Here is a 27088-nt window from a genome sequence, read left to right as displayed (position 1 = left end):
AAACGCAGTAAATCTCTACAAAACATTTGTTTTAACCATAATCCATGCACAAGAACTTAATGTGTATGTGGCACACATGCACTCATGATCTGTATTTACAAATCCATCCAGTAAAAGCTTAGAAACTGCCAGTAAAACAATAAATACAATAATTGTTTAAAAACAACTAATATTATGCTGATAAAATATGGTGATTTATTTATTCTGCTACTATATATACGACATAATCTGCTTAGTTAATGTTTATAATAGTTCGTAATGTGTTTGCGCGTACTTCTGTTATGTTTTAAATGAAAAAGCAAATACTTTAAAAAGAAAGCAATTATTTTCATAAGCTCATGCGAAAGAAGCGATGTAATAATATTTTCATTAAACGAAAACAATACTCGTGTAGTAGTTGAATATGTTTATTATGGTTTGTTCAAATAACTTACAATGTGTTGAATGAAAAAGATACTGCTGACTGTGTCGGACTGCGTCAAGCTTGACGTGTCGCCATAAACAAGTCCAAAAATTGCAGTTTAAAATAGCTCACACCAGTGGGACAGTTGTGACATTTTAAACCATCCCCTGAAAAGTTAAAAACCCGAAGTTTTAGGTAAATTCCATGTATAAACACTCGATTGACTTTCCCATTGTAAAGATACTGGTATGTCTCTGTGCTTTTATATTTGCGCATTGAAGACCCGTCACCTCCGATCAACAACACGTAATGATTGAATATATCTTCATATATCAAGCCACTTCTTAATTTCATCCTCACACTGGTTCATACATGGCAGGTGTAGTAAATATTAACTGTTTAAATCATGTTTGTGTGCTCCCACTACACTGTTTTCTACCGGCTGGCTATTGAACCGAAGTCTCGCATTGGAAAGGAAATACGCCACATCACTTACTTCCGCGTTCAAGAAAAAGGTGGATAGACAGACGTGGAGCCAGCGTGCCACCATTTTTATTCTAGGTGTTTTCATTACTCAAAATATAAAACATGTTCTGTAGCAAACATATCATTTCACTTCAGAAAACATACATTAACCCAATGTACTGTAGTCATATTAATTCCTTTCTTTGATGATGAATGTACTTAAAAAAATGCTACTATTCTGCGCCATTACAAAGCTATATAGGAAAAAGCAGGATATTATTTATTATCTAACTCTAAATGTGTTTGGCTGAAGAAAGAAAGTCTTATACACCTAAGATGGTATCAACACATTTCAAAAAGCCAAAAAAAAACCTCACTGATCAAATGACGAGGAAACCATGACTATAATGTGTATAGTTTAGTCTTCTCTCTGTCACACCTTATAGTTCTCATTATTACAAAAAAAGGAAAACGCATCTGTCCACAGAGCCCTTTATTTATGTGTTTGTGGTAAACGGGACTTAATAATCACCGGTCGTCCCTGAGGAAATCAACAATGTTCCTCCGTCATGTGACCTTACGCATGGGTGGCCCTCGCCCTCTTGGTGTTTGTATGTTTACCATCTGGCTGGCAGCATGGCAGGGTGGACGGCTAAACACAAGTACCCCTTCAGGGTGGCAAAAATATAACGGGGGATGGTGCGTAAAAATCGACTAATAAACATAAGCGATGAACTCAGTAGATGAATAGCAGAGAATGAAAATTCATTTCCACCTCTCCGTGTGCAGGTCTGTACAGCTGACACATGATTAATTGAGGGGTTTACTGCATGCTGTAAATTGTTCTTCCTCTCTATGGCTCCCCAGAGACGGCCCAAGGACCCGCACACGTGCTGAAAATAAAATACAGTAACAAAAAATGAGTGTTATATTTTTGGCTTCCTAAGGTCATGCCTTAAAATGCTGCCTTAGTAGGCGGCACACTGTGCTTTGGAAAAGACAGGACTCGCCTACTAATAAAAAGACTATACAAGCTTTTAAATAATTGTGTAAATAATGTAATTAGTAAGGGATAATCAACGGCTTGCCATGCATTAAAGGATTTTCATCCCTTTCTTTAAGGATTTTCAGGAGTTCATATAAACCAAAGAAATTAATGGTGACAAGAAGCATCCTTACATTTTTAAAATAAATAAATTTATTATTTATTAAAAAATAAATAAATAAAAATAAATTTGTCCTTTGTTCCCCATCTTCCTCTCTTTTCATTTACATTCCCACGTTCTCTCTTGCTTGGGGTCTGAGGTTAAATACACTCTTGTCGCTCTTGCTGGGATCAGCAACTCATTTAAGACTAGAAATCGGATGAGTGTTTTAGCCTCCCTTTTAAAAGAAAGCAGTATTTGATACAGGCATGAAAAGCACTCAGTGGAATGTCCCTGCATCGCCTGGCATTCAACACTAACAGGGTTACTGTAGCCCCGCCCCTCCCTTGACCTGCAGCCGTCTAATGGGGCACAAACTGCCAATGGTTCACAAATCGAGAAGTGTTGGTTGATTATTGGGTTGAAAAATATTGATTTGCCTACATAAAAAAATGTAGTATACTTTAGGATTTAATTTAATAAACTCTCTAAACTTCCAAGAAACTGAAGTGGTTTGGAACCATACTACAGTAAATATAAAAGTATACTACAGTATTTAATACAGATTATCGATCACAGAATACTACAGTATGCATTAACAAGTAGTGCTGGGCAAAGATTAATCGCGGTTAATCGCATACAAAATAAAAGTGATTTTTTTTGCATAATATACAATTGTGTGCTGTGCGTAATTATTATGTATATATAAATACACACACATTCATGTATAAATTTAAGAAACATTACATGTGTATATATATTTATTTATATTTTTATATATTCTATATTTTATATACATTTTTAAAAATTATATATAAATAAAAATTTTCTGAAATGTATATAGACGGTTTCAGCAGTAACAACATAAACAAGCGGCTGTCGCGGTCCGCAGTAACTTCTGGTAAACTCCGCTAATAATAAATAACAACAAAGTACTTTAAACGTATATAACAAGCAAAAAACAACACATAGATTACCTAGGAAACCAAAACATTTGTTATTTTTGATAAAGCATTTGTTCAAGAGATCAGTTTAGCAACTAGTTAGACCATTAAAAAAACTAAACCGGAAGTACGGTTCGGATTCAGACGTGTATCACGTGCGTCCGATGAAACCGTCTATATGTATGTGAGTGTGTTTGAATATACATAATAATTATACACAGCACACACACATATATTATTCAATAATTAACTTTTATTTTGTATGCGATTAATCGCGATAAATCTTTGACCAGCACTTACAATTTACTACAGTTTTATATAGTAATACTAATGTATACTACAGAATTTTTATGTGTGTTTCATAGCGGTGTTACTCAAGACTGAATGTTAAATAAACTGAATACAGCGGTGCTTGCGAATTACATTTAAACTATGCCTGAAAAGGGTGCATGTTGCGAATAGTAGAAAAATATGTAAATCAATTTAGATTTTGCTTTACCGTCTATCCTGATATGTGTATCTGTGTGGATTGTGGATTTCCAACTCCTTTACTCAACAGCTACAATAATACTTTTATCTTTTTACTATTATCATGTATTATCATCGTTTTTTGTACCGTTTTGGAAGCCGTTCAGCTGATCTCCGGGTCTGGCGATACCACTTTTAGCATAGCTTAGCATAATCCATTGAATCTGATTAGACCATTAGCATCGCGTGTAAAAATAATCAAAGAGTTTTTATATTTTTTCCAATTTAAAGATGGACTCTTCTGTGGTTGCATTGTGTACTTGGACCGGCGGAAAGTTGAAGGTTGCCATTTTGTAGGCTGATATGGCTTGGACTATACTCCATTCTGGCGTAATAATCGGGGACTTTGCTGTTGTAACATGGCTGCGGCAGGCGTATAGTGATATTACGCACTGCCAGAAAATAGTCCCTTTGGTTACTTTCAATAGCAGGGGACTATTTTTGGGCAGTGCGGAATATTATTGCGCCTCCTGCAGCCATGTTACATCAGCAAAATCCTTAATTATTACGCCAGAATGAGAGTACCTACCCATATCTGCCTAGAAAATAGCATCTTTTAATTTTCCGCCGGTCTTAATACACGATGTAACTACAGAAAGGTCAAGTTTTAAATAGGAAAAAATATCAAAACTCTTTGGTTATTTTTAAGCGCTAATGGTCTTCAGATTTAATGGATTATGCTAAGCTATGCTAAAAGTGTTAGCGCCAGACCCGAAGATCGAATAAATAGCTTCCAAAACTGTATAAATCAAATGTTTAACTCTATGGGAGCTGGAAAATGAACATATTTTCAAAAAAGTGTATTGTCCCTTTAATACTCCTTTGTCTCTCTCTCTTTCAAGCCTCAGCTTGCGAGTTTGCAGAAATCGTGGAGTTACTCCTGAAAGCCGGAGCTGACCCATGCATTAAAGATCTTGAAGGATCTCTTCCAGAGGAGGTGACAGAATGTAGCGCCATCTCTTCTCTTTTGCGCCAGTACACGGCTCCTAAAGGCTAAATCTTACTTTTATGAAACCCACACAATCACATGCAGACCATCTAGTTAAACGTCCATAAGTGCTCCTCATCCAGATGGTACATTCGTACTGTCAAACCAACAATAGATCCAGAACTAAACACAGTCTTGAGCTATTGTTGTTACTCTTCCATTTGGCTGTGGACCCCAGATATTATCCATTCATGCTGTTAATTCACAAAACCTGTCCTCCCCCATCCCAGAATGGTACATTCCGATGAATGTGTTATTATTACAATAAAAGAACTTGAATCTTAAAATGTCTCCTCTTTTTTGCTACTTGTTTTGTAGTTTTTTGCAGTTCTTTAGTGTGGTGTTTTTATTTTTTCATAAAGGTTGTTCTTTTTTAACTGCAGTTTACAGCTTTTAAGTTTAACAGTAAAAGTATGAATGCTGAAATGCTGTGATGTTATAATCAATTTAGTGCTTATTATATAAAGGCGAGAACCATTTGAGTGCCAACCTGATCTCACAGGAATTCCAGTGTATTTTCCAATTAATTCATATTAATTTGTACGAAGTGAATTGTACTATTCTCTGTAAGACATGCTTCTTATCTCAAAAGCGAATGACTGCCGGGATATTTGTTTTATACACACACACACACACACACACACACACACCTATAAATATGTGTGTGTGTGTGTGTGTGTGTGTGTGTGTGTGTGTGTGTGTGTGTGTGTGTGTGTGTGTGTGTGTGTATATACTTATAAAATATGTGCGTATGCCGGTGGGATTGTGTTGGAAGTGCAGGGAATATATTGAGATTTGAGGCTTAAACAAATTATCTCCCCAAAAAGTAGGAGTTGGGGTTAATAAATATTTTATAATGCTATGTTAATAATTCTTACATTCTTAGATAAAAAGGTACAAAAGTTGTCACTGGGGCAGTTATTTTTAAAAAGGATCTAATATGTGCCATTTTGGTACCAATTTGTACCTTTGAGGTACCTGTATGCAACTTTTAGGTTAAAAAGTGTAGTTTTTATAAAGGTACCCAAGAAAATAAATCTAGTTTCTAGACCAAAAATATCAAATTTAAGTGATTTTGTGCATAAAACAAGCAAAAAAATCTGTCAATGGGGTAAGCAAATTTTTCTTGATTTATTTTTGAATTTAGTGTTTAAGAAAAATGTTCAAAATTGTTTTTCTCACCCCATTGGCAGATTTGTTTGCTTGTTTTATGCACAAAATCACTTAAATTTGATATTTTTGGTCTAGAAACTAGACTTATTTTCTTGGGTCGTTTTGCTCATCAAGAAAAATCATCTTAATTTAAGAATTTTTAGATATTTTTACTGAAAACAAGACAAAAATACTAAGAAACTGTTTTCTTGAAAATAATTTTTTGCAGCGTACAAACATTAAACATGCAATATTATTGATGTATAGTACATTATAGTAAGTCTGTTCATTATAGCAGTGTTTCCCAACCAGGGGGCCTGGACCTCAGCAGATTTCTAAGGGGGGATGACTTAAAACTATTACAAATTGGACAAAACAAGCATTATAATAAGCTAAAACAAGCAAAAATCAAGATGTTTCTTATGTTTTTGGCCATTTTAGTAGCAAATATAAATCTGTCTAGTCATTCCAAGCTCTAGTTAATTATATTTGCAAAAATTTTTTGGAGTAGGGGGCCTTCAAATATTGTTCTGAGCAACTAGGGGACCCTGAAGTGAAAAAGGTTGGGAACCACTGCATTATAAGACTTATAGGAAGTTACATTCAAAATTCTGCTGGGTTATTTTTAACCCAATGCTGGGTAAATATTGGACAGAACACATGTTGGGTTACTAAATAAACCTATTCTGGTTTGTTTTAATGCAATGCTGGGTTTTTCATCTCATGGTTGATTTAACAACAACCCAACATGTGTTCTGTCCAATAATTACCCAGCATTAGGTTACAAATAACCCAGCAGATTTTAGAGTACATAAAAAGTACCTCAGATCTTTGCTGATGTCATTAAATATTTGGCTCTTGCTCAAAGAGAAGGTCTTTACTCAACATGTGCTTCCAGACCCCATCTACCGGTTCCCTTAAAGTGTTTTTGGAGTTTGTCCAAATGGTCAACACACAGGCAGCCTCAAACTTAGTTTTTTCCAAACTCTGATCAGTCAAGCCATTTCTCGCTTTTATCCTGTCGTCATCACCACATCTCCATCTTTTTTCTTATTGAAGATTTAGAGATAATTTATTGCTCTTGCCCCTAACTACAACGTAAACTAATAAACTAAAGGGACACTCCACTTTTTTTGAAAATATGCTCATTTTCCAGCCTTCCTAGAGTTTAACATTTGATTTTTACCATTTTGGAATCCATTCAGCTGATCTTGCGGTACCACTTTTCGCATAGCTTAGCATAATCTATTGAATCAGATTAGACCATTAGCATCGCGCTCAAAAAAGACAAAAATTTTCCGATTTAAAACTTGACTCTTCTGTAGTTACTTCGTGTACTAAGACCGACGGAAAATTTTAAGTTGTGATTTTCAAAGCAGATTTGTCTAGGAATTATACTCGCATTCTGGCGTAATAATCAAGGACTTTGCTGCCGTAACATGGCTGCAGCAGGTGCAATTATATTACGCAGTGCCCGAAAATATAGTCCCCTTGGTTACTTTCAATAGCAGGGGACTATTTTCAGGAACTGCGTCATATCATTGCACCTGCTGCAGCCATTGTACGCAGCAAAGTCCTTGATTATTATGCCGACACTTGTCATTTTTTAGCGCGATGCTAATGTTCTAATCAGATTCAATGGATTATGCTAAGCTATGCTAAAAGTGCTAGCGCCAGACCCGGAGATCGGCTGAATGAATTCCAAAACGGTCAAATGTTTTACTCTAGGAGAGCTGGAAAATGTGTATAATGGAGTGTACCTTTAAGATTTTACATTTTACATAGTTCTTGCGTAATTAAAAGGGGATCAAACCTGTTATATTCTTCATGTCATTGACATGAAGTATTAGCGATGTTTTAGGCCTGTGAAGCCTCACCTCTTTTAAGGGAACAACAGATTTCCATGCGTTTAACCTCTGCCTGTCAATGTAGATATTCTACACCCAGACAGGAATTATGCTATTGGTGTGCTGTTTGTCCCTTATTCCGGTAATTTCCATAAATCCGCTGGTACAGGGGGAGGGTCGGTGTCGCTGACGACGTCCTCCGTGGGCTTGTCTGCACGACACTGACACTAAGCCCATTACCTTTCCATTATGTGCCTCAATTTTCCCCTGAGCTCTTCACTTCTGACACAAGCTCCTCTAAAATCACGTCCCATATTGCTCGGCTTTCTTTACTTAACGTTTATGCATTTTTACAAGTCGCATCTCCGGATGCTTCCCTAACACCATTAGTGCCAGATGGCCGAGGTTTGTTACTCTCTCTCTATTTCACTGTCTGTCTCTTTCGGCTCATTGTTGCTCTCTCTCTTTCCTGCCAGCTATTCAGCCATTTTTCCAACTACAAGGAATGGCATGTACTGACCTGTAGTGCTTTATTCTTAGCATTTGCCATCCAGCAAAACTGCTGAAAAATCCCACTAATATCCTAAAAAAAGTATGCTTGGTTGTTCTATACAGCAAATATGAGCTCTTTCAGGCTTAGTAGACCATCAGCTTAAAGATTTGCTTCTTTATTTAGACGTATAATAAGAGCCAAAACCTCAATCGTCGGTGACAAAGTTTGCCCTTGCTCAACAACCTGTTTTTTATTTATTTGTATGGCTTCTGAATTAAAATGCATGCTGAACAGCATCGCGCGCAAGAGAAAAATTTCCTCTATATGCGTCTCAGATTAAATTTAGGCTGAATGACTATTTGCATGTTAATTTATTCCTTCTCACCCGGGACGCGAGTGAATCGCTGGCTTCAGGAAGTTTGTAATAAAAGCTCGCAGATCGATGATAATGGTATTTGCTCTTGTGTTTGTCATCTTTGCAAAAGCAACAGTGCAGGAATTTGCTCAGATTTATATGCGTACTGGTGCTGTAAGTGGCGTGTAAATTATCTCAACTGTCTTTGCCGCTGTTTATCTTTGTAAGACTGAACTATTAAAGGCTGTACATTAATGCCCACGGCAGCCTCAATCAATGGCCCAGCGTTTGTGGGCTGTTTTCGTCCAAACAGTGCCTGCTTTGCTAGTAAGGCCCAAGCACGATTTTCCAGCTTATTCCATAAATTCAACTTTCACATTACAAAATCAATGTCTCCTCTGTCTTTTAAGATGAAAGCACAATGATTTCTAATAATGTTTTCCATTTGTAGTCATTGGTTAAGATCAAGCTGTCTGATTTGTAGTCATTTGTAAGTGGGTCCCACATTTGTAAGTGGCCGTAAAGAACGCAACACAACTATCTGTCCTCGTTTCACACATGTGCAGTTTACAATTAGGTAACATTTAGAGGATTAGAGGACATTTGTGCAAAGCAGCAATCTGTTACAGTCTATAAAAGCAGAAGGAATCAGAGAACAGATGTTGTGATGCTGGTGAAAGTTTCACATATTTGTGTGTGTGTGTGTCTGTGGTGGGATTTGAATACAACCTTTTTTGCTCTATGTACACGTTGAAATGGACACATTGATGTTTGCATCAGTGTTGCAAATTTGGTATTTGTTATGTGTAAAAACCCAGCAAGCAATCTTGCATTTAAAAGAAGTCAAGCGTATAGGCTAAAACCAGGCAAATTTTGAACTGTCAGTGAAAATTTGATAGACATCTAGCCAAAGCCCAGAATAAATTAACTAAAATACATCAAACACCGAGTAATGAATGTTGACTTTGCTTACATGATGAGATATCATACATCTCGCAAGTTATTTAAACACTGTAAAAAAAAATGCAGCGTTTTTTGTCAAATCAACTTAAATTGTTGTGTTACTTTAACTTAAAAATTAAACCATTTCAACTTGTCATAAGTTATGTCAACTTATCACAGGTCAAAACTTAATATAGTGGCTGAATTGACTTGCAAAACCAAGTTGTTTTAACTTTATGCTACTTTTTATTACAGTGTAGGCAAACCAAATTCAAGTATATCTCTGGTGTGGGTTCACAGACCCCACACAACTCCAGACCAGATCCGCACCAAAGTCTGCAGCTCCGGTGCGCATTTGGCCCGGAGTCGTCTTCTGTTTTTGGTAAAGTGATGGCTGTTGCTTGCTAAGGACACAAAGCATCAACATAATTGAGATGTCATAAGTGGGATAAATTAATAAAATATTCCTGTCATTTAGATTAAAATGGTTATAAAAAACTCAAATGCATATAAAAACAAATGTCATTGAGATGGCATTAATAAGAAGGAAAGAAGGATACATGGTTGGGTCAGTAGATAGATAGATCGGTAGATAGATAGATCGGTTGATAGATCGGTAGATAGGTTAATAGATCGGTAGATAGATTGGTTGAGAGATCGGTTGATAGATAGATCGGTAGATATATAGATCGGTTGATAGAACGGTAGATAGATTGATCGGTTGATAGATAGATCGGTAGATAGATTGGTTGAGAAATCGTTAGATAGATAGATCGGTAGATAGATAGATCGTTAGATAGATAGATCGTTAGATAGATAGATCGGTAGATAAATAGATCGGTAGATAGATAGATCGGTTGAGAGATCGGTAGATAGATAAATCGGTAGATAGATAGATTGGTTGAGAGATTGGTAGATAGATAGATCAGTTGATAGATCAGTAGATATATAGATTGATTGATAGTTCGATATATAGATAGATTGATTGATTGATAGATCAGTAGATAGATAGATCGGACGATAGATCGGTTGATAGATCAGTAGATAGATAGATCGATAGATAGATAGATTGGTTAATTAGTAGATAGATCGGACGATAGATCGGTTGATAGATAGATCAGTAGATAGATCAGTTGATAGATTGGTAGATAGATAGATCGGCTGATAGATCGGTTGATAGATCACTAGATAGATCGGTAGATAGATAGATAGATAGATAGATCGGTAGATAGATCGGTAGAAAGATAGATCGGTTGATAGATTGGTTGAGAAATCGGTAGATAGATAGATCGGTAGATAGATAGATCGGTAGATAGATAGATCGGTAGATTGATAGATCAGTAGATAGATAGAACAGTAGATAGATAGATCGGTAGATAGATAGATTGGTTGAGAGATCGGTAGATAGATCAGTTGATAGATCAGTAGATGGATAGATCGGTTGATAGTTCGATATATATATATAGATAGATCGATAGATAGATAGATCAGTAGATAGATAGATTGGTTAAGAGATTGGTAGATAGACAGACCAGTTAATAGATCAGTAGATATATAGATCGGTTGATATTTCGATATATAGATAGATAGATCGATTGATAGATCAGTAGATGGATAGATCGGTTGATAGATCGGTAGATAGATAGATTGGTTGATTAGTAGATAGAACGGTTGATAGATTGGAAGATATAGATCGGTAGATAGATCAGTTGATAGATTGGTAGATAGATAGATCGGTAGATAGAAAGATAGGTAGATAGATCGGTTGATAGATTGGTAGATAGACAGATCGGTTGATAGATTGATAGACAGATAGATCGGTTGATAGATCAGTAGATAAATCGGTAGATAGATAGATTGGTAGATAGATAGGTCGGTTGATAGATCACTAGATAGATCGGTAGATAGAAAGATCGATAGATAGATAGATTGGTAGATAGAAAGATTGGTAGATAGATCGGTAGATAGACAGATCGGTTGATAGATAGATAGACAGATAGATTGGTTGATAGATCAGTCGATAAATCGGTAGATAGATAGATTGGTAGATAGATAGTTCGGTTGATAGATTGGTAGACAGATAGATTGATAGATCAGTTGATAGATCTGTAGATAGAAAGATTGGTTGATAGATCGGTAGATAGATAGATCGGTAGATAGGTGTCAAGTAAAATCGAAACAATTCAGTAACCCAAAGACAATTCGGTTTTATTTCTCCATATAGATTTGACTGTACACAATTCATACCATTAGACAGAAGGCATATAGGACTAAATTCAGTGCTCTTTTTTCAAAGATCCATAGCAATAAATAGTGCTCATGAAACAAGACTGTGGACACTTTTTGAGACTTTACAAAATTTACAGCCAATAAGACTCGACAGTTCAGAGGCAACGCACAGTAGTTTCAACAAAAACAATATTTCTCAGTGGTTATTTTCGTTTTCATGTTGCTCTTTGTTAGTTTAGATTTACTTTTATCTGCATCAGTCATCTATCCCCTGTGTACCATTGTACGGCTCCAAATTTCGCATTAACAGTTGACAAATTAAAAAAGGAAACCTTTCCCATATTATTACAGTTCTATCAGCAGCTAATATCACCAAGTAATATCGGATAACTTGCAATCCTCTTTTCCATAATCCAGCTCTTCATAATACTGACGTTGGTACTCATTAATGAATAAATAACAGTTTAAAATTTCTCTTTCGCAGGATTTGCTTGTTAATAATCTTGTTGTCAGATCAGTCTATTTGTCTGTAATAATGTGAGTCTGCAACCTAAAAATGCAGACTCAAATATTTTGTGAAATTAACATTCTGAAATCTGCTCTGAAATAAATAAAGGACATATTCTAATACATGTATGATATCTGTCTTTTCTCATGGAGTGACATTATGAAATAAAAGTATATTGATGGTAATACTGACCAGAGATCAATATGAAAATTTTGAGCGGTGCATGCGGATTCGTCCTTAATAAAAATAATCTTTATCTTCAGACCTCTGATGTTGCTAATGTGAAGCATCATCTCCACTAGAGCTGTTTAGAAACTGAGTCAGTCAAAACCATTAAAATCCCAAACCCTTGTAAGTAGGAGAGATACACTTGTGCCTCTTGTTTAAATATCTCTCCTTGCTTGGTGCACTCCTCTCTTCTCTTGTATGCAGTCGAGGAGGAACATAAAGTGCGTTATCATTTCAAAAGGCTCCTAATGTTGTGGACGGTTCTCCTCCTCGACCAGGAACATGCACAGACCCCTGTTCTCAAAAACGTGGTTGATTTTGATTGTGTTCCAGTATACAGCACAACACTAGAAGTCCCATTTATTTTCTCCACAGAGATCATATACTTTTTTTGCTTTAGATACCAGTTATGAAATCCCTATGGAGAAAATAAAGCAGAAACATATCTCCAGAGCCAAAGCCGTTGCTGGAAAGGTGTCCGGTCCTTCCTGTTGCGCTTTATAAGTGATGGAGAGGTTTGGGGTTTTCACATCAATGTCTTTCTCATCTGAAAATTGTCCAATCCAGTTTTGAGAACAATGAAAAAATATAAATAAAAAAATTATGATACAGCTTGAACATTCCACCACGAGTCGCTCAGTTTTCATAGCAGTGTGCCGTTCAGCATATCACCACACGGGCTGAAGTCAAGCCCGGGTGACGGCTGGTTGAATAAATTAATATTGAGGCATACCGAACACCCTTTGCCACACAGACACAGCCATTTCAAGGGAAGATGTCCATGAAGTCTCTTTTGCCATCATGACCTTAAAGTTTGACCTCAGAACTGGGAGTGGTCCATTTCATCAAGCCAGGAGGCAGGGCTGGTGGGGAAGTCCGGGTAACCCGTGCTGCTTCCCGTCGACAGGTCAGAGGTTGGTCCTCCAGCCATGGCTCTCAAAGCTTGACCTACATTGGGCTGACCTCCTGGACCCATGATGCCATCTATGTTGAATCCTAAGTTGTTGAGCAGCGGGGTGTGGCCGGGTAGGGAGGTGATGGATGAGGGAGACTGTGGCAGGCCGTAGGGACTTCCCGCCCTCAGGTCATGGTAAGGCTGCCCGCCCCCCTCCAACGAAAAGCTCCCATTTAGCATGTTGCCATTGGTGACGTCCCCGACACTTCCGTACAAGCTGTTAGTATGACCCAGGTCCGATAGGATTTGGTCTTCTGTTAGAGAAAGAATAAAAGACAGCTTCAGTATCAAGACAGGTGGCTCTTATAAACAGTGAAAGGTTAAAATAAACACCCAAATAAAGATCCCATTTACAAAATTGTATAGCAGGTGGATTATAAGCTTCTGGAAATATCTAAGATTGGGTTACTGTGACACGGTGAGCATCTTAAGGAGTGTTGTGAGCTTGCCATGCAAACCATTCCCTTCTCTCTCTCTCTCTAGACTTTCCTGCCTTTGTTTAAAAGCAAAAAAGGCCTTGCTCGCTTTCTCTCTAATTGACTAAAAGCTTCACCAATTTTATAGAGTTTGTGCATCGCTGCTTTCATATCTCATAAACAGTGCCTCCCTTTGAAAGTGGCTCTAGACTTTTATGAGTTCTCAAAATGGGCTCACAAAAATTAAATGGTCATAACGAAACGCAGCAGAACTAAAAACTTCATTTGAATATTCCAAATGAGTGGAAAAAAAATGAATGCAGGAAAGGGAATAACAAATGCTTTAAGAGAAAGAAAGTTAAACTTTGTGAATGTAAGAGTAAAGAAAAAAAGAGTTTTGGGACTCACCTCTGAAACTAAGCTCACTGTCGCTGAGTCCTGCATCATCCGCCGAGCTCTCCTTTTCTGTTTTACTCGATCCTCGACTGCGTTTGACACTTTTGTAGAACTGACCCCAGCGATGGCGACCTGCGTCCTTCTTCAATCGCTTCTCTTTCGCTCGTCTGTTTTGAAACCACACCTTTTTATATGGACAAAAAATCTCTGTAAATATCTGGACTGCAACTTAATAAGTACAAAAATATTATATAATTATATTTATCCTCAGAAAATATTAATGCTCAGATGATCATTTTTAACTGGGGGCTGCGAGATTGTGGGGGGGCACAGTTTATACGATTTTATAAAATACATTAATTTATCATAAATTCTGTGTAATTAAACCTAAAAAAATAAGGCTATATAGGTGGCGTGCATGATTAAAAAAAAACACTTTGGAAAAGGAAGTCGGGCCGAGTACCTAAACACACATGTAGCCAATCAATAGTAAGGGGCGTGTCTACTAACCGACATCATAGCCTGAATTGCGTATGTGTGGGGTGGGTCTATGAAAAGAAGGTCCAGATTCTATTGTGGTAGGGGTGTGTTTGTTTAGGTGAATTCAAATATCAACATTGTCTTTCAGAGATCATGCACCCCGCCTTTAACCAACATCAATACATGTCATTTAATATGTTTGTTTCATTCAAATTTTAAGTTTTAGATAAAAAGGGGCGCCGCACGCCAAAAAAGTTTGAAAACCATTGGTATAGAGCAGTAGTTCTCAAACTGGGGTCCGGGGCCCCCAGGGGGGCACCAGTTTTATGACATTTTATAAAATACATTCATTTATCATGAATTCTGTGTAAATAAACCTTAAAAAAAATGGCTACTAACCAACAGCACTACTTTGTATAACTTAATATGTTTTGTTTAATTAAAATGTTAAATATTAGAAAAAATTTTGTCATAAATTTTCTTTGGAGGGGCGCGAAGGAATGCACCGTACACAAGGGGGGGCCGCAGGCGGAAAAAGTTTGAGAACCACTGGTATAGCTACCCGGGACTCGCAAAAATGCTGGATTATTTTCAACCCAGCAAAAAGGCATGAAATCAAACCACTGGGTTGTTGTTTTAACACATTGTTGGGTAAAATATAAACTTTTTTGGGGTTAATTTAACCCAATGGCTAGGTTTGTCAATTTTTGACCCAATGCTGGGTTGAAAATAGCCCAGCACTTTTCAATTCATCAATGTTTTATTGAAGTATCAACTTTGTCTGATACTAACATTACTAAGAAGAAATAAACATAGACATAAATGAGACAATTAATAAGAGTCATTATGAATATAAAGATATAAAATTGATGTAGAAAGCATACACATTAAAAAAAAATCTTCAACATGATCTCACGAAATTCGTGTTATAGCCACGAAAAAATTTGATTAATTTATTTGTGTCCATGGCACGAAATTCAGCTTTTATGTCTATTTTATGTCATTCAGCATGAATTTATAAAAATCTTTTTCGTGTCATTTTATGTATTGTTTTCTCTTTTTTTTCTATTTTATAATCATTGTCGCTTGGGGTTGGGGTTAGATTTGGGGTGTTGAGTTAGGATATACTTTTAGGTATTGGCTTCTACATGTTTTTCTTCCGCTTTTAAAACTATTCTCTTCTGGAGTTCGGGTTAGTATGTCTAAAAATGTAACAGAAAGTGATTCTAACCCCAAGCGACAATGGTAAGAAAATAGGAAAAAACAATGAGAAATCAATAATGACATGAAAAAGAAAGATGCACCACCGACACAAAAAAACTATTTATAGAAATTCGTGCAACTGACACGAAAAAGACATTCATGCTCAAGGCACGAAAAAAGCTGAATTTCGTGCCATGGACATGAATAAATTAATTACATTTTTTCGTGACTATAACATGACTTGCGGTGAGATGAGTCTGGTTAATTTAACCCAGAAAATGTTTATATTTGACCCAACAATGGATTAAAACAACCCAGCATATGTTAAATTACATTCATATGCAGATATTAATCTTGAAATATTTTGGGGACTGTTTGTGACATTGTTAATATTAGAGACTCCAGATGTGACTTCGACTTTGTGTCTGAAAGAACCCGTAAACGTTGTTTTTTTCTTCATTCATTCCTAGTGTTATCTAGGAAAAACTACAGTACTGAGATATTAAAGAGATGAAAACAAGTGATTTTTTTCTGACTCACTTGCACTACTCTCATGTCTAGGCCTGTTTCTGAGGAGAGCTGTTCGCGCACATGTCGTGCTGGCTTTGGTGAGTTCTTATAAGCACTTTTCAGTGTCTCCAGCTGTTTGGCTGTGATGGTGGTGCGCGGACGTTTTGCTCCTGTTTCAGAATCATCTGCAACATATAACAAACAAAATCATGTAAGATCAAAATTAGAGATGCATCAATACAAAATGTTCCCACCGATACTGATTATTCAGACTGATATCGGGCGATACCGATGTAGATAGTTTTGTGGTTATATTAACTTGCGTTTAACTAAATTCTACACTGCAAAAAATGACTTTCTTTCTTAGTGTTTGTCTTGTTTTCAGTAGAAATATCTAAAAATTCTTAAATTAAGATGTTTTTTCTTGATGAGCAAAATGACCTAAGAAAATAAGTTTAGTTTATAGACAAAAATATACAATTTAAGTAAATTGAAACTTAAAACAAGCAAAAATATCTGCCAATGGGGTAAGAAAAAAAATCAAGTTTTCTTTTTCCCTAAACACTTAATTTAAGCAAAATTTTCTCACCCCATTAGCAGATAATTTAGCTTGTTTTAAGCACAAATTCACTTAAATTGTATGGGTGATTCTCACGAAACCATTGAAACACCACGGCACTAATGATTTTAGCTTAAAAATGTGTAATATAGTAACATTAAAAAGCATCAGAATTAACACAATACTGTGTTCTACCTTGCACAATGTGTGATTTCAACATAAGAATTTATAATTGTAAATTTTATCTCATTTTCTGCTGAAATTCTCATTACCGCAATGTGTCCGGCTGTGTTTGAACATGCGTTATTTTGTAATTTAATCAAATTAACACAAAAATATTAAGAAAAAAATAAATGGATGTTTTGCTAGACTACTTTAGATGACAGAAAAAATATTTACTGAATATTCATGTATAATAATAATGAAGAAAAATTAAGAAAATGATGTGTCCATGCCTGATGTTCTCATCCTCCGCAACACTTTTTGAGAACAGTTTAAGCACACATACAGAATTTTAATAAAGTTTGATTTTGAGTGACCAAGCACATGGACCAGTTACTTCAAGATGGCTACCAGGTAAGATCATTTTTTACAGTTAATTTGAAATATTGTCTTGTCAGAATGCTTACACGACATTTTGATTATCATTACCGCAACAGATGCTTATTAAATGTTAATTTAATTAATAGAAGCATAATAATTTGATTTTAAATGCATGTGCAGAATCTTCAAATTATGTTCTTTCAGGTTTGTCATGTCATTTTGAAAATATGTCAGTGTTGATGTTTTCTGACTGTTGCGGTAATGAGATTTTTTAGGACTAATTTTTTTAATTATGTTACAAAAAGTGTTAAATGATAAGTAAAAGTTTTTAAATTACTGTTCCCATTTACTCCAGACTTTGTTTTTCAATGTCTGGTGGGAAAAAAAGTAAATTTAAGCAATTTTTACATTTTCATGCTTAACATTTTTAAAACCAAGTTTTCGTGAGAATCACCCGTATAGTTTTTGTCTAAAAACTAGACTTGTTTTCTTAGGTCATTTTGCTCATACATCTTGATTTAAGAATTTTTAGATATTTCTACTGAAAACAAGACAAAAATACTAAGTAGAAAGTCATTTTTTTGCAGTGTTAGGATTACATTTTCTGAATGTTTTTCATTCATATAATGACCATGAAATTGAACATAAAAATATTCGTGTTTCTTTACATTTTCTATGCACAGAGCTCAAATTCATTGCAATACCCTGTGCTTTTTTGATTGAGAGGATATATTGGCCATGACTCTTGGCTGTTTTTGAACTATCGACCAATAACTGATAAAAATTGCTTATACCAATACCGATTATTGGCCGATATATCGGTGCATTTATAATCAAAATGTTAAAATCTTTGAAAAAGATCATTTCTGCACCACAAGCACCATAGTGAATTGCAAAATAGTGTCTGTTTATGTAATAAAGATGGGTTGTTGGACAAAATATTGACAACCCAACTGCTCAGTATAAATTAACCTAAAAAATTTCCATATTTGATCAAACCATGGATTGAAACCACACAGAATAGGTTAATTTAAACCCAGTGTTAGGTTTGTCCATTTTTGACCTAACCATGGTTTAGCTAAAGCCAATAGTCCCACCAAACTCATGGCATTGGTTGAGTTACATTACGGTGTAAAATGCTCTGAAACAAGCACATCAATGTTGTCATATCACCACAGAGCCACAGTGTTTACATTTTAAGGATTTATTTAAGTGCACTGATTCACACCTGTGACATAAAGTAAAATGAATTGAGCATACAGTATATTACAGTTTAAAAGTTTCCGAGAAGCTCATCTACACCGGCGTTCAAATAGAAAGGAGTTTATGAGATGGTTCGAGTAAAAGCGCTCACACGTGCCCAGTCGATACTTCCCCTGAAACTGTCACGCCGTGCCGGAAGAGGGAATAAATCTCCTTGGAGAATGGCACGCCAGTGCGAGTTATTGGAGCCCTACCGTAAAAGTGCATTGCATCACTTAATATAATCAATCAACAGGCCACAGAAATCTCCATAAATACGGCGCAAGGGGCTTTCAGAAGCAGACCCATGAGAGGTCAGATCACGGAAAGACTTAATACGCCAGACACCGAGACCCCACGAGACTGCAGTTAATGATGATTTTGTCTCCTTACTACCATCCTGTTGCCTCCTCTGATCTTTTAGTTCCTCGCTATGATTGTAAAAGAATGAGTTAATTACAGCTTCTCCGCACCTAACCTTTGCTGTCAAAATGATTTCCGTTTGGGACAAAATCTGACGACGTGAGCCCTGCGGTGGAGCAACTACAATGTAAAGACAGCCAGCGTGCAGCAGCCCATCTAAAAACATATCGGATGCCAGGTCAGCATCTAGCTACAATTCTAATCGCTCCAGTAAGAGCCATAAATCATGGGTTTATTTCTCTCGTAATAGTATGTTATTTAGCATATTACCCGTATTAAAAAGTATCAGATGTTTGGACACACCTACTCATTTTTTATTACTAATTTTATTTGATCTGTAGCGAAATTAAATAATTAAACATATAACAATAACATCACTAAATGATAAGAAAGTATTACGTAAACGTGTTACGTGGATGCTTGTTTGGCTGCTTTTCCTTTACTATACGATTTTTTTGTTTTCTAAAGAAATGAATACGCAGGCAAATTCAGGGTTCCCACACCTTAGTTAACTTCAAGGAACTTTCAAGGACTTTTCAGGTCCAATACCCTCAAATTCAAGGACTAAATGTGGGGACACATTTCAGGTGAGAGCAAGGTTACACTGTGTTACCTTTTAAGATACATTGTTACAGTTCCCTTTTGAGGGAACTCATGCTGCGTCACTACGGTGACAATTTAGGGACACCTCCAGGGGTAAGTGCGTCTGAATGTGTATATCAAATTCAACCAATGGTGAGGCTTAACGACAAAGACAGGGTGACGCGGGAGCCAGGAAGTATATCGCTATGTGAAATATTGCCAAAGACGGCTTTACAGGGATGCAGGAAGTATGGCAATGGAGACGCAGCGTCTCGTTCCCTTCTCAGGGAACAACAGTTACATACATAACCAGAGACGTTTTCATGTGTCAAACATAAAAGCATTTTGTTATCAACATTTGCATACAGAAGATATAAGCATTTAAAGCAAACAGTAGCATGTGTGCTTAAAAAGTCTAGATTTTTTTATGATATTATCCTACACTACACAGGGAATAATATGGATTTTTTTTCCAGAAAACTACTAGATTCAAGCACTTTCAATGACCTGTATCTATGTATGTATATTTTCTAAAACTTCCCATGGCCTTGAATTTTTTCCCCCAGATTCACAAACTTTCAAGGATTTCAAGGACCCGTGGGAACCCTGCAAATTTGCTTGCTAATTTCAAGCATTTTTAGCACAAATCTAAATGAATTGCTTAAACTAAAATAAAGCTCTGGTTGTACTGCCGTATTATTAACATGAATATAAAAAGCTGTCATCCTGTAGCTCGCCTGGCAGAGCATCGTGTTAGCAGTGCCAAAGGTCAAAGGTTCAATTCCCAGGTAACACATGTACTGATAAAATGTATTGCTTGGATGCACTTTGCCACTTTGGATAAAAGCATCTGACAACCGCATAAATATAAATGTAGTCAAACACTTAGGAGGGGGGCGTACAGTAGATGCACAGTCCTGAATTTGAATGACTCCTGAAAAATATTTACTACTTCAACAGATATTTAAGGCATTTAAATTTTGATTCCAGAGGGGATGGTTCACACTCACCGTTTTGTTTGGCTGTTTCGTAGTCTTCCTTGCACACCAGCCTTCCGTCCTCCATCAGGTAAAACTCATCTCCAGTGGCCAGCTGCCTGCTGCACATCACGCAGGCGAAACAGTGAAGGTGGTAAACGAAATCCTGGGCTTTTCGGACCACCTGGGTCGGGGGAATCCCCTGTTGGCACGATGCACATTTTGTCCCGAAACGCCTGCAGGAGTTTTATTGAAATTCAAGTTTGGTCAAATATAACAGGGTTTAAGCATTAATACAATTGTATTCCTCGATAGCTCTTGTTTAATAATTTTACATCAAATCTTTCCATAAAAGCAAATTCTGTAATATGTATTGTTTGTGTTTTTTGGGGTTGACAAATGGTTTTGATGAATGTAGCAAATGCAGAGATTCACAGAGAGAGAGAGAGAGATCTCTAAAGGCAGACACAGAAAAGCTCATAAAGCACTGAGTCAGAATAGACCGTAAATCACAGTGTGAATACGGCTAAATAAACCCTGCTTTTACTTAACCAAGGTGAAGTTTTTGCGACACTAACAGCAAGGCCCCACCCCCTTTAACCATTGCTATTTCCTCCATCCCCCTTTTCCGTCCTCCTCAGCACCATGCCGGTCCTAACATTAAAATCCCTCCTTTAGTCCCCATGGGCTTGCTAATAAAGTTAGCCTCCACTCTGAGTCTTGCTAGCGTTTTAGGTCTCATTGAAGCCTGTGACATTAAAACCGCTCAAACATGATTTGGTAAAAGCCACTACTGATCCTGTTTTGGATAAAAGTCAAACCTAATTTTCCGGCCTTAAAGCCATGAGGGAAATCCAATCGTAAAGAAAATGAAAAAGAGGAAAAACAAAGGAAATAAAATATAAAAGAAAACGAGGAATGAAAGACCTCAACTAAGTAAAAGGAAAAATGCAAAGTTCATTTTCATGGGAATTGAATTTGGGAACATACAGATTTTAGAGCTGAATGTTCCATTACGCTGTCCTTTAGTCCTACTTTAACTTGGCACAAGAAAATGAAACACAGCACTTTATTAACTATGACAGAGAATCTATGTGCCTGGCTTTACATAAACACACAAGTGCCAAACAACACTAAGGATGTGTCCAAGTCTCTATGTGACAACAGTCTAAGCAGGTTTAGTCATGTCTGTTCACTGATTATATTACTTAATAAGACTAGTCAAAACATGCATGAAACAAAATTAAATGACATATCACATGTATTATGGCTTCATTAAACAAATAAATTATGCATGCATTTGATGTTATTTATTTGATGATTGTTTTAGTTTTTTTTATGTGTTTAAATGGCAAAATCATACACATAAATGCAAAGTATTTACAGTAGTATTTTGCATAATTATTGAAGAAATTACTAAACAAATATTGGTAATGTGGGGACATTTTGGCATGATTATTGCAGAAAATGCTGAATGAAATTGGTTATAATAGAGTCATGTGGGTACAGGAGGACATGTACTCACTTGAAGAAATCGTCTTTGCAGTAGACATTCCCCGCGCGCGAGAAACATTTGTCTGCCAGAAGCGCGTGACAGTCTGCGCATTTCAGACACTTTGAGTGCCAGTGTCGATCCAACACCTTCAGAATAAACTTATCTAAGATGTGTTGACTGCAGCCTGCACACTGAGGGATCTCTGTAGAGCAGAAAGAGAATATATATGAAGAGTTTCGTTGCAAAACGAGATAACCACCGTTTTCTTAATTGTTTTTGGTTGTGCATTCCAATTAATTTCAATGCAACTGCAGTTGGTTTGTTTTGATTTAAACCTTCATAACTTAAAAAATACAGCTAAGTAGCACCATAAAACAAAATAATAACATGAAAACATAATAATAAACATGTTTTGACAAAAATGTTAAAAAATGGATTTATCTCGTTTTGCAACGACACTCTTCATATGTAGAAATGCTGATCTTAAAACACACACACGTTAAATAGCTAGACATTTTGTTTTATTTGTATAAATTCACATAATTAAAACTTATATACTTATATCTGTTATGATATAGCATATAATGTTAATTACATAATTATGAAAGGTCTTATAAAGTAACTCTCAGAAAAATTGTATATAATAACTGGCATCTTTGGTATCACTCTTTTGGTGCTTATAATTCACCCTGACTAAAAATAATTTAAACTAATGTCACTTTCCCAAATTGAAAATTATAAGCTTACAATTAGGCTGTAAACAATTATACATCGCGTAAATGTATTCTGGCAAAACCTAGATTTAAAAAAAAAAAGGTGTAAACATGACAAACAGTATCAAACGCGACGGTATAAAAAGCATAAACTGTGAACATAACAATATAATAAATACAAATAAAAGTACTAGGTTATTAATAATATCCTAACAATAATTGTAAATATAATACATTTTAATATTAATTATGTAGTACAATAATACAATATAAATGTTACTAAATAATAGTCTTTGTTATCAACATCAGTCATTTTTGTTTATAGTAGGTTAAAAGTTGACAGCAACATTAATTTCGCGTTTGATCTACTCTTACAACCGATGGGACGGCAAACAGGTAAGTCGTGCACAGGTGAGGAAAGATGTCCATTTGATGGTAAATAATCAATATCTCAGAAAAAACAGGCGAGGACAAGAGGACATTGAGATTAAAATCATATAACTGGTCCATCGATTCTTTAACCGAGTCGGCCTGTCACTTAAATTATTGATGCTTAAGGAGGAGATGTGCTCCAACAAAACACCAAATTGATAAACATCCAAATTCAGCGTAAAATAAAAATCTAAATAAAATAAGTTGAAAAGTAAAAATCGACAATATTGGTCCTATATAGGATATTTTGTTTCTGTCATTTTTATCTAATATGGCATTATTAATATCGATATTGGACCTCTGATCCTCTCTTCATTCTGTCATCACATTCTCACACGTGCAGTTTTCATTGGGTTCATAACAGGCAAGCAATGAGAAATATTTGTATTATTATAATTATAATACATTTTATCAAAAAAAAGAATGTTGACATTAAGTCTAATTCATAATTAAGTTAATAGCGGTCTACGCGTCATGTAACCATATTAAAAACATTGCACGGCAAATGACTTATATTACAAGTGCATCAAATCTAGGCTATATTTATATGTCGTATATATACAAACACAGCTGTCAGAACAAAATATATCAGAGAATTATGTGTGTGTGTTTCATTACTCAGACGCATGGGTGACTAAAAAAAGAGTGATCATTTCCTAAACTAGGCCTATATTACAGTAGGTTCAGTGTGTAAAGACTCGCTTGGTTAGCACTAGTGCTGAATGGACAGCGCCCATAGGAGCTTAACCCGAAATTATAACTTTACATTTAAACATTTGACAAACGCTTTTGTCTAAAGCGAGCATTCAATGTTTACATTTACGTATTTTCCCTGGAAATCGAACCCACAACATTTGCGCCGCTAACGCAATGCTTTACCAAGTAAACTACAGGAACATTGCTACCTGTTCAGCTTTACACGTGAGTGTAGGGATGATGTGATTAGAGTCACTTAAATAATATTAAAGGTGTTTTAAGCCCCGCTTTGGAATTACTGTTTGCACCAGAAATATTCGCATCATTTTCTCTCTGTCAGAGTTTTTACTTTAATAATAATAGCAATGTTTACTTCCATTTTCCTTTTTTTTCTCCACAATTTTCGTTTTACCAATATTACAGGTTACATCTAAAAGTAGGTTCATTTAAATCTTTTTATAGAAGCTTTCGTTTCTGAAGGCTTTCTTAATAATTGCCCATATGTTGTTTTTAAACCACCTTATTCAATTGGATAATAATATTTATATTCATACCGCAAGAGCAGATTATTCTTAAAATAATCTCCACTTAATCCATCATTTATACGCAAAAGGGGGTTGAGTAGCAATATCTTTTAATCTAATATATTATAATTTAACGAAATTAAGCTTTCCACAGACAATATAGCTAAATTTATTTTATTTTGTTTAATACTCAAAAATCATCTGTTTTGTTCTAGTTCGAATCCGATTTTGTTTTTATTTTCCAGCATTTGTAAATGCATCTCTTTGTTGCTTTCTTTTGTTCTTATTTTTTTATTTTGGTAACTAAAATTGTATTTTGGCTTTTATATTTTTCTTGGATTCTAAAAGACTACTGATGGTGTTATAACCATGCTACACATATGCAATTCTTATATATGCAAAAGGTAAATAAAAGACTTATAGGTTTGCTGGTCCATCTGTGTACATATTTATATCTAGATTATTAATAATTAGGTCAGGAATGTATCCAGTTTTCTATTGCGAGATCAGATTATGTAGGCCTAAAACAGATTAACTTGCGACTGATAAGGACCAGATGCGAAGATAATAGGCAATTCATTTCTTTGATGTTAAATGTTCATGTATCCAGCGCTGTCATAATGGATGGTCCAACGCTATTTCATTAAGACAATAAAAACGAATGCTGAAATGATGGGATGCGCTCTGCTCCACCACCGCGTCACATATAATTATGGTTAAATTATTTTTCTTGGTTTCTTTAAACCAAATAAAAATGTTTAGTGCAATAAGAGCAGGTGCCAACTGCGCGCATCAGTCCGACAAAATGCAATAAACTTGTTTAAAACATAGTGCATGCCTATTTTTATTTTATGTCAGGGGATTATAAAGAAAAATTCGTCTGTTTCAGCTCTGAGGAAGTAATAGGATCTAACCTAATACATCGGTGAAACAATAATAACGAAATGATGGTACAACACAAGTACTTATTTATAACCCACAAATAAATATATATTTTAAGTAACAAAATCTTTTAGCTCCTGATGTTATTTTTTACAATGCAGTCAGTTCCAGCTACACAGCAACATTTCCCTAATGAAGTTTAATTAAGCGCAATGTTATCCCACAGTGGTGGCCTGCAGACCGCCGGAGGAGGCCTGCCAATTTCTCTGATGAACTAATCGATATAAGGAGAGGAAAAGCACTTACGTTGCAGTGGCACGCCGAGGATGTCCGGGAGACTCTTCACCGCGCTCTCGTTGGGCAACACCGCCGCGCTCTGCATCATTTTCATCCAGCCCGACAAAACGCGCTCATGCACACGCTAACGACACGGAGCTCTCCTAATCTCCCACGCGCATAAGATAACACGAATTTTGAAGTGGTTTTCTCCTAGTATGATGTCCTTTTAGTGTCCCCGCGCCTGTTGTTATCCTCGTGAAACTGTCGCGCGCTCGCTCGCGACTTCGGGTTCGCTAGTTCTTTCGCCGTGTGTCACGCACTCGCTTGATTCATTCACACTGCAGGGGCGGCAGTGACGCCACACCCAGGGGGGCCAATGGGAGACGGGGACGGGAGCCGAAGGGGAGGGAACTTGTGCGGATGGAGCTCTCAGGTGAGTAGAAAAAGCGATAAGGAAGTGATGACGATCCCAAAAATGCCCCTAAGGAGGCGGGACCGTCCCCTGAGGATAACAAAAAATAAAGGGCTATTGTAACTTTAAGCACAGAGTAAAAAACAACAAAATTTTTCTAAACCCAAACTATAGCCTGAACAATTTGTCGTAGCTTTGATATGTTGTCAATATTTTTGCGGTAGCTACCTCGAATAGATATATTGCTTTGGGTTTTGGGCATTCCCTCATAAACCAAGACATCATTGGTAAACATTTTGAAATTGACAAATTAGTTGTTGAAATTGACAAACGACCCGCTGTTGTCCAGCAAGGCCTAATTTGAGAGTACGGCTGCTAGAAATACGAACACGAGTGAGCTCTTACTTTGTTTATTAGCAGTCTCGACACAGTCGATCCTGACAGGACTCATTTCATTCGAGCTTTTTCTCCCTCAGGAGGGAGCGGAGTTCAAGCGAGATGAACTCAATTTTCACTTCCAATTCTCTTCAAGATAACCATAATGCGCCGCCGCGTGCGCGCGCAAGGTCTGACTCAGTCACAGGTTAAATAAAAGAAGCTTCACAAAGCAACAGTCAGTCTTCACATCGCCACTACCACCATCATCTCGTCTGAATCCATACAAAAATATTTGATTAATAATTCCTGCAATTTTTATTATATAGCCTAATTTATAATAGCGTAACTTAACAATAATTTATAGGTTATGTGTAGCATGCGAGGCCCTATGATGCGGAAAAACACACTGAAATTGGTGATATCTGTATGTAATGTCATATTTACAAAAATAAATATGCAAACACACATTTGAAATTGCATTGTCTAAATAACAATATTTAAAAACTTGAATACTAAAAAAACTTCAAAGAATGAATTACATGCATTTTGAAAACGTAATTACTTGTTAATTCAAAATGTCTCATGTTTTTATACTTATTTTCTAATAGAATCACATAATGTCACGCATGTACCTCAGATCTATTCTATTCTATTCTATTCTATTCTATTCTATTCTATTCTATTCTATTCTATTCTATTCTATTCTATTCTATTCTATTCTATTCGTGGATGTCTATTACGCTTTTAATTGTGTTAAACGTCAC

The 27088-nt window shown here is 36.1% G+C and overlaps 2 protein-coding genes across 2 annotated transcripts in view; one reads left to right on the top strand and one right to left on the bottom strand.

Moving 5' to 3' along the window:
* The window catches only part of acbd6 (acyl-CoA binding domain containing 6), a 42394-nt gene extending 37634 nt beyond the window's left edge, over window positions 1-4760 (top strand). Inside the window, exon 8 of the mRNA XM_073868060.1 lies at window positions 4328-4760. Within this exon, the coding sequence (XP_073724161.1) occupies window positions 4328-4482 (155 nt within the window). The 3' untranslated portion in view covers window positions 4483-4760. The remainder of the gene's footprint in view (window positions 1-4327) is intronic.
* A 6689-nt stretch (window positions 4761-11449) lies between these two features.
* Window positions 11450-26027, bottom strand: lhx4 (LIM homeobox 4). Its single transcript, XM_055169235.2, has 6 exons — window positions 25562-26027; window positions 22039-22210; window positions 20547-20749; window positions 16218-16372; window positions 14007-14178; window positions 11450-13436 (listed from the first exon to the last, which is right to left on the bottom strand). Exons 1-6 carry the CDS (start codon window positions 25644-25646, stop codon window positions 13048-13050), a joined length of 1176 nt encoding a protein of 391 aa, XP_055025210.1. The 5' UTR covers window positions 25647-26027; the 3' UTR covers window positions 11450-13047.
* Between the last annotated feature and the right edge of the window lie 1061 nt (window positions 26028-27088).

Source organism: Misgurnus anguillicaudatus, chromosome 5 (genome assembly GCF_027580225.2).
Source record: "Misgurnus anguillicaudatus chromosome 5, ASM2758022v2, whole genome shotgun sequence".
In the NCBI taxonomy this organism is placed as follows: Eukaryota; Metazoa; Chordata; class Actinopteri; order Cypriniformes; family Cobitidae; genus Misgurnus; species Misgurnus anguillicaudatus.
This window is presented reverse-complemented; position numbering and strand designations above follow the sequence as displayed.

Coding starts and splice junctions, on each gene's coding strand:
- lhx4 (XM_055169235.2), bottom strand. CDS start 25,646: ATGAAAATGATGCAGAGCGCGGCGGTGTTGCCCAACGAGAGCGCGGTG. Junction 22,211..25,561: donor CCTCGGCGTGCCACTGCAAC/GTAAGTGCTTTT, acceptor TCTGCTCTACAG/AGATCCCTCAGTGTGCAGGC. Junction 14,179..16,217: donor TAGACATGAGAGTAGTGCAA/GTGAGTCAGAAA, acceptor CCATATAAAAAG/GTGTGGTTTCAAAACAGACG.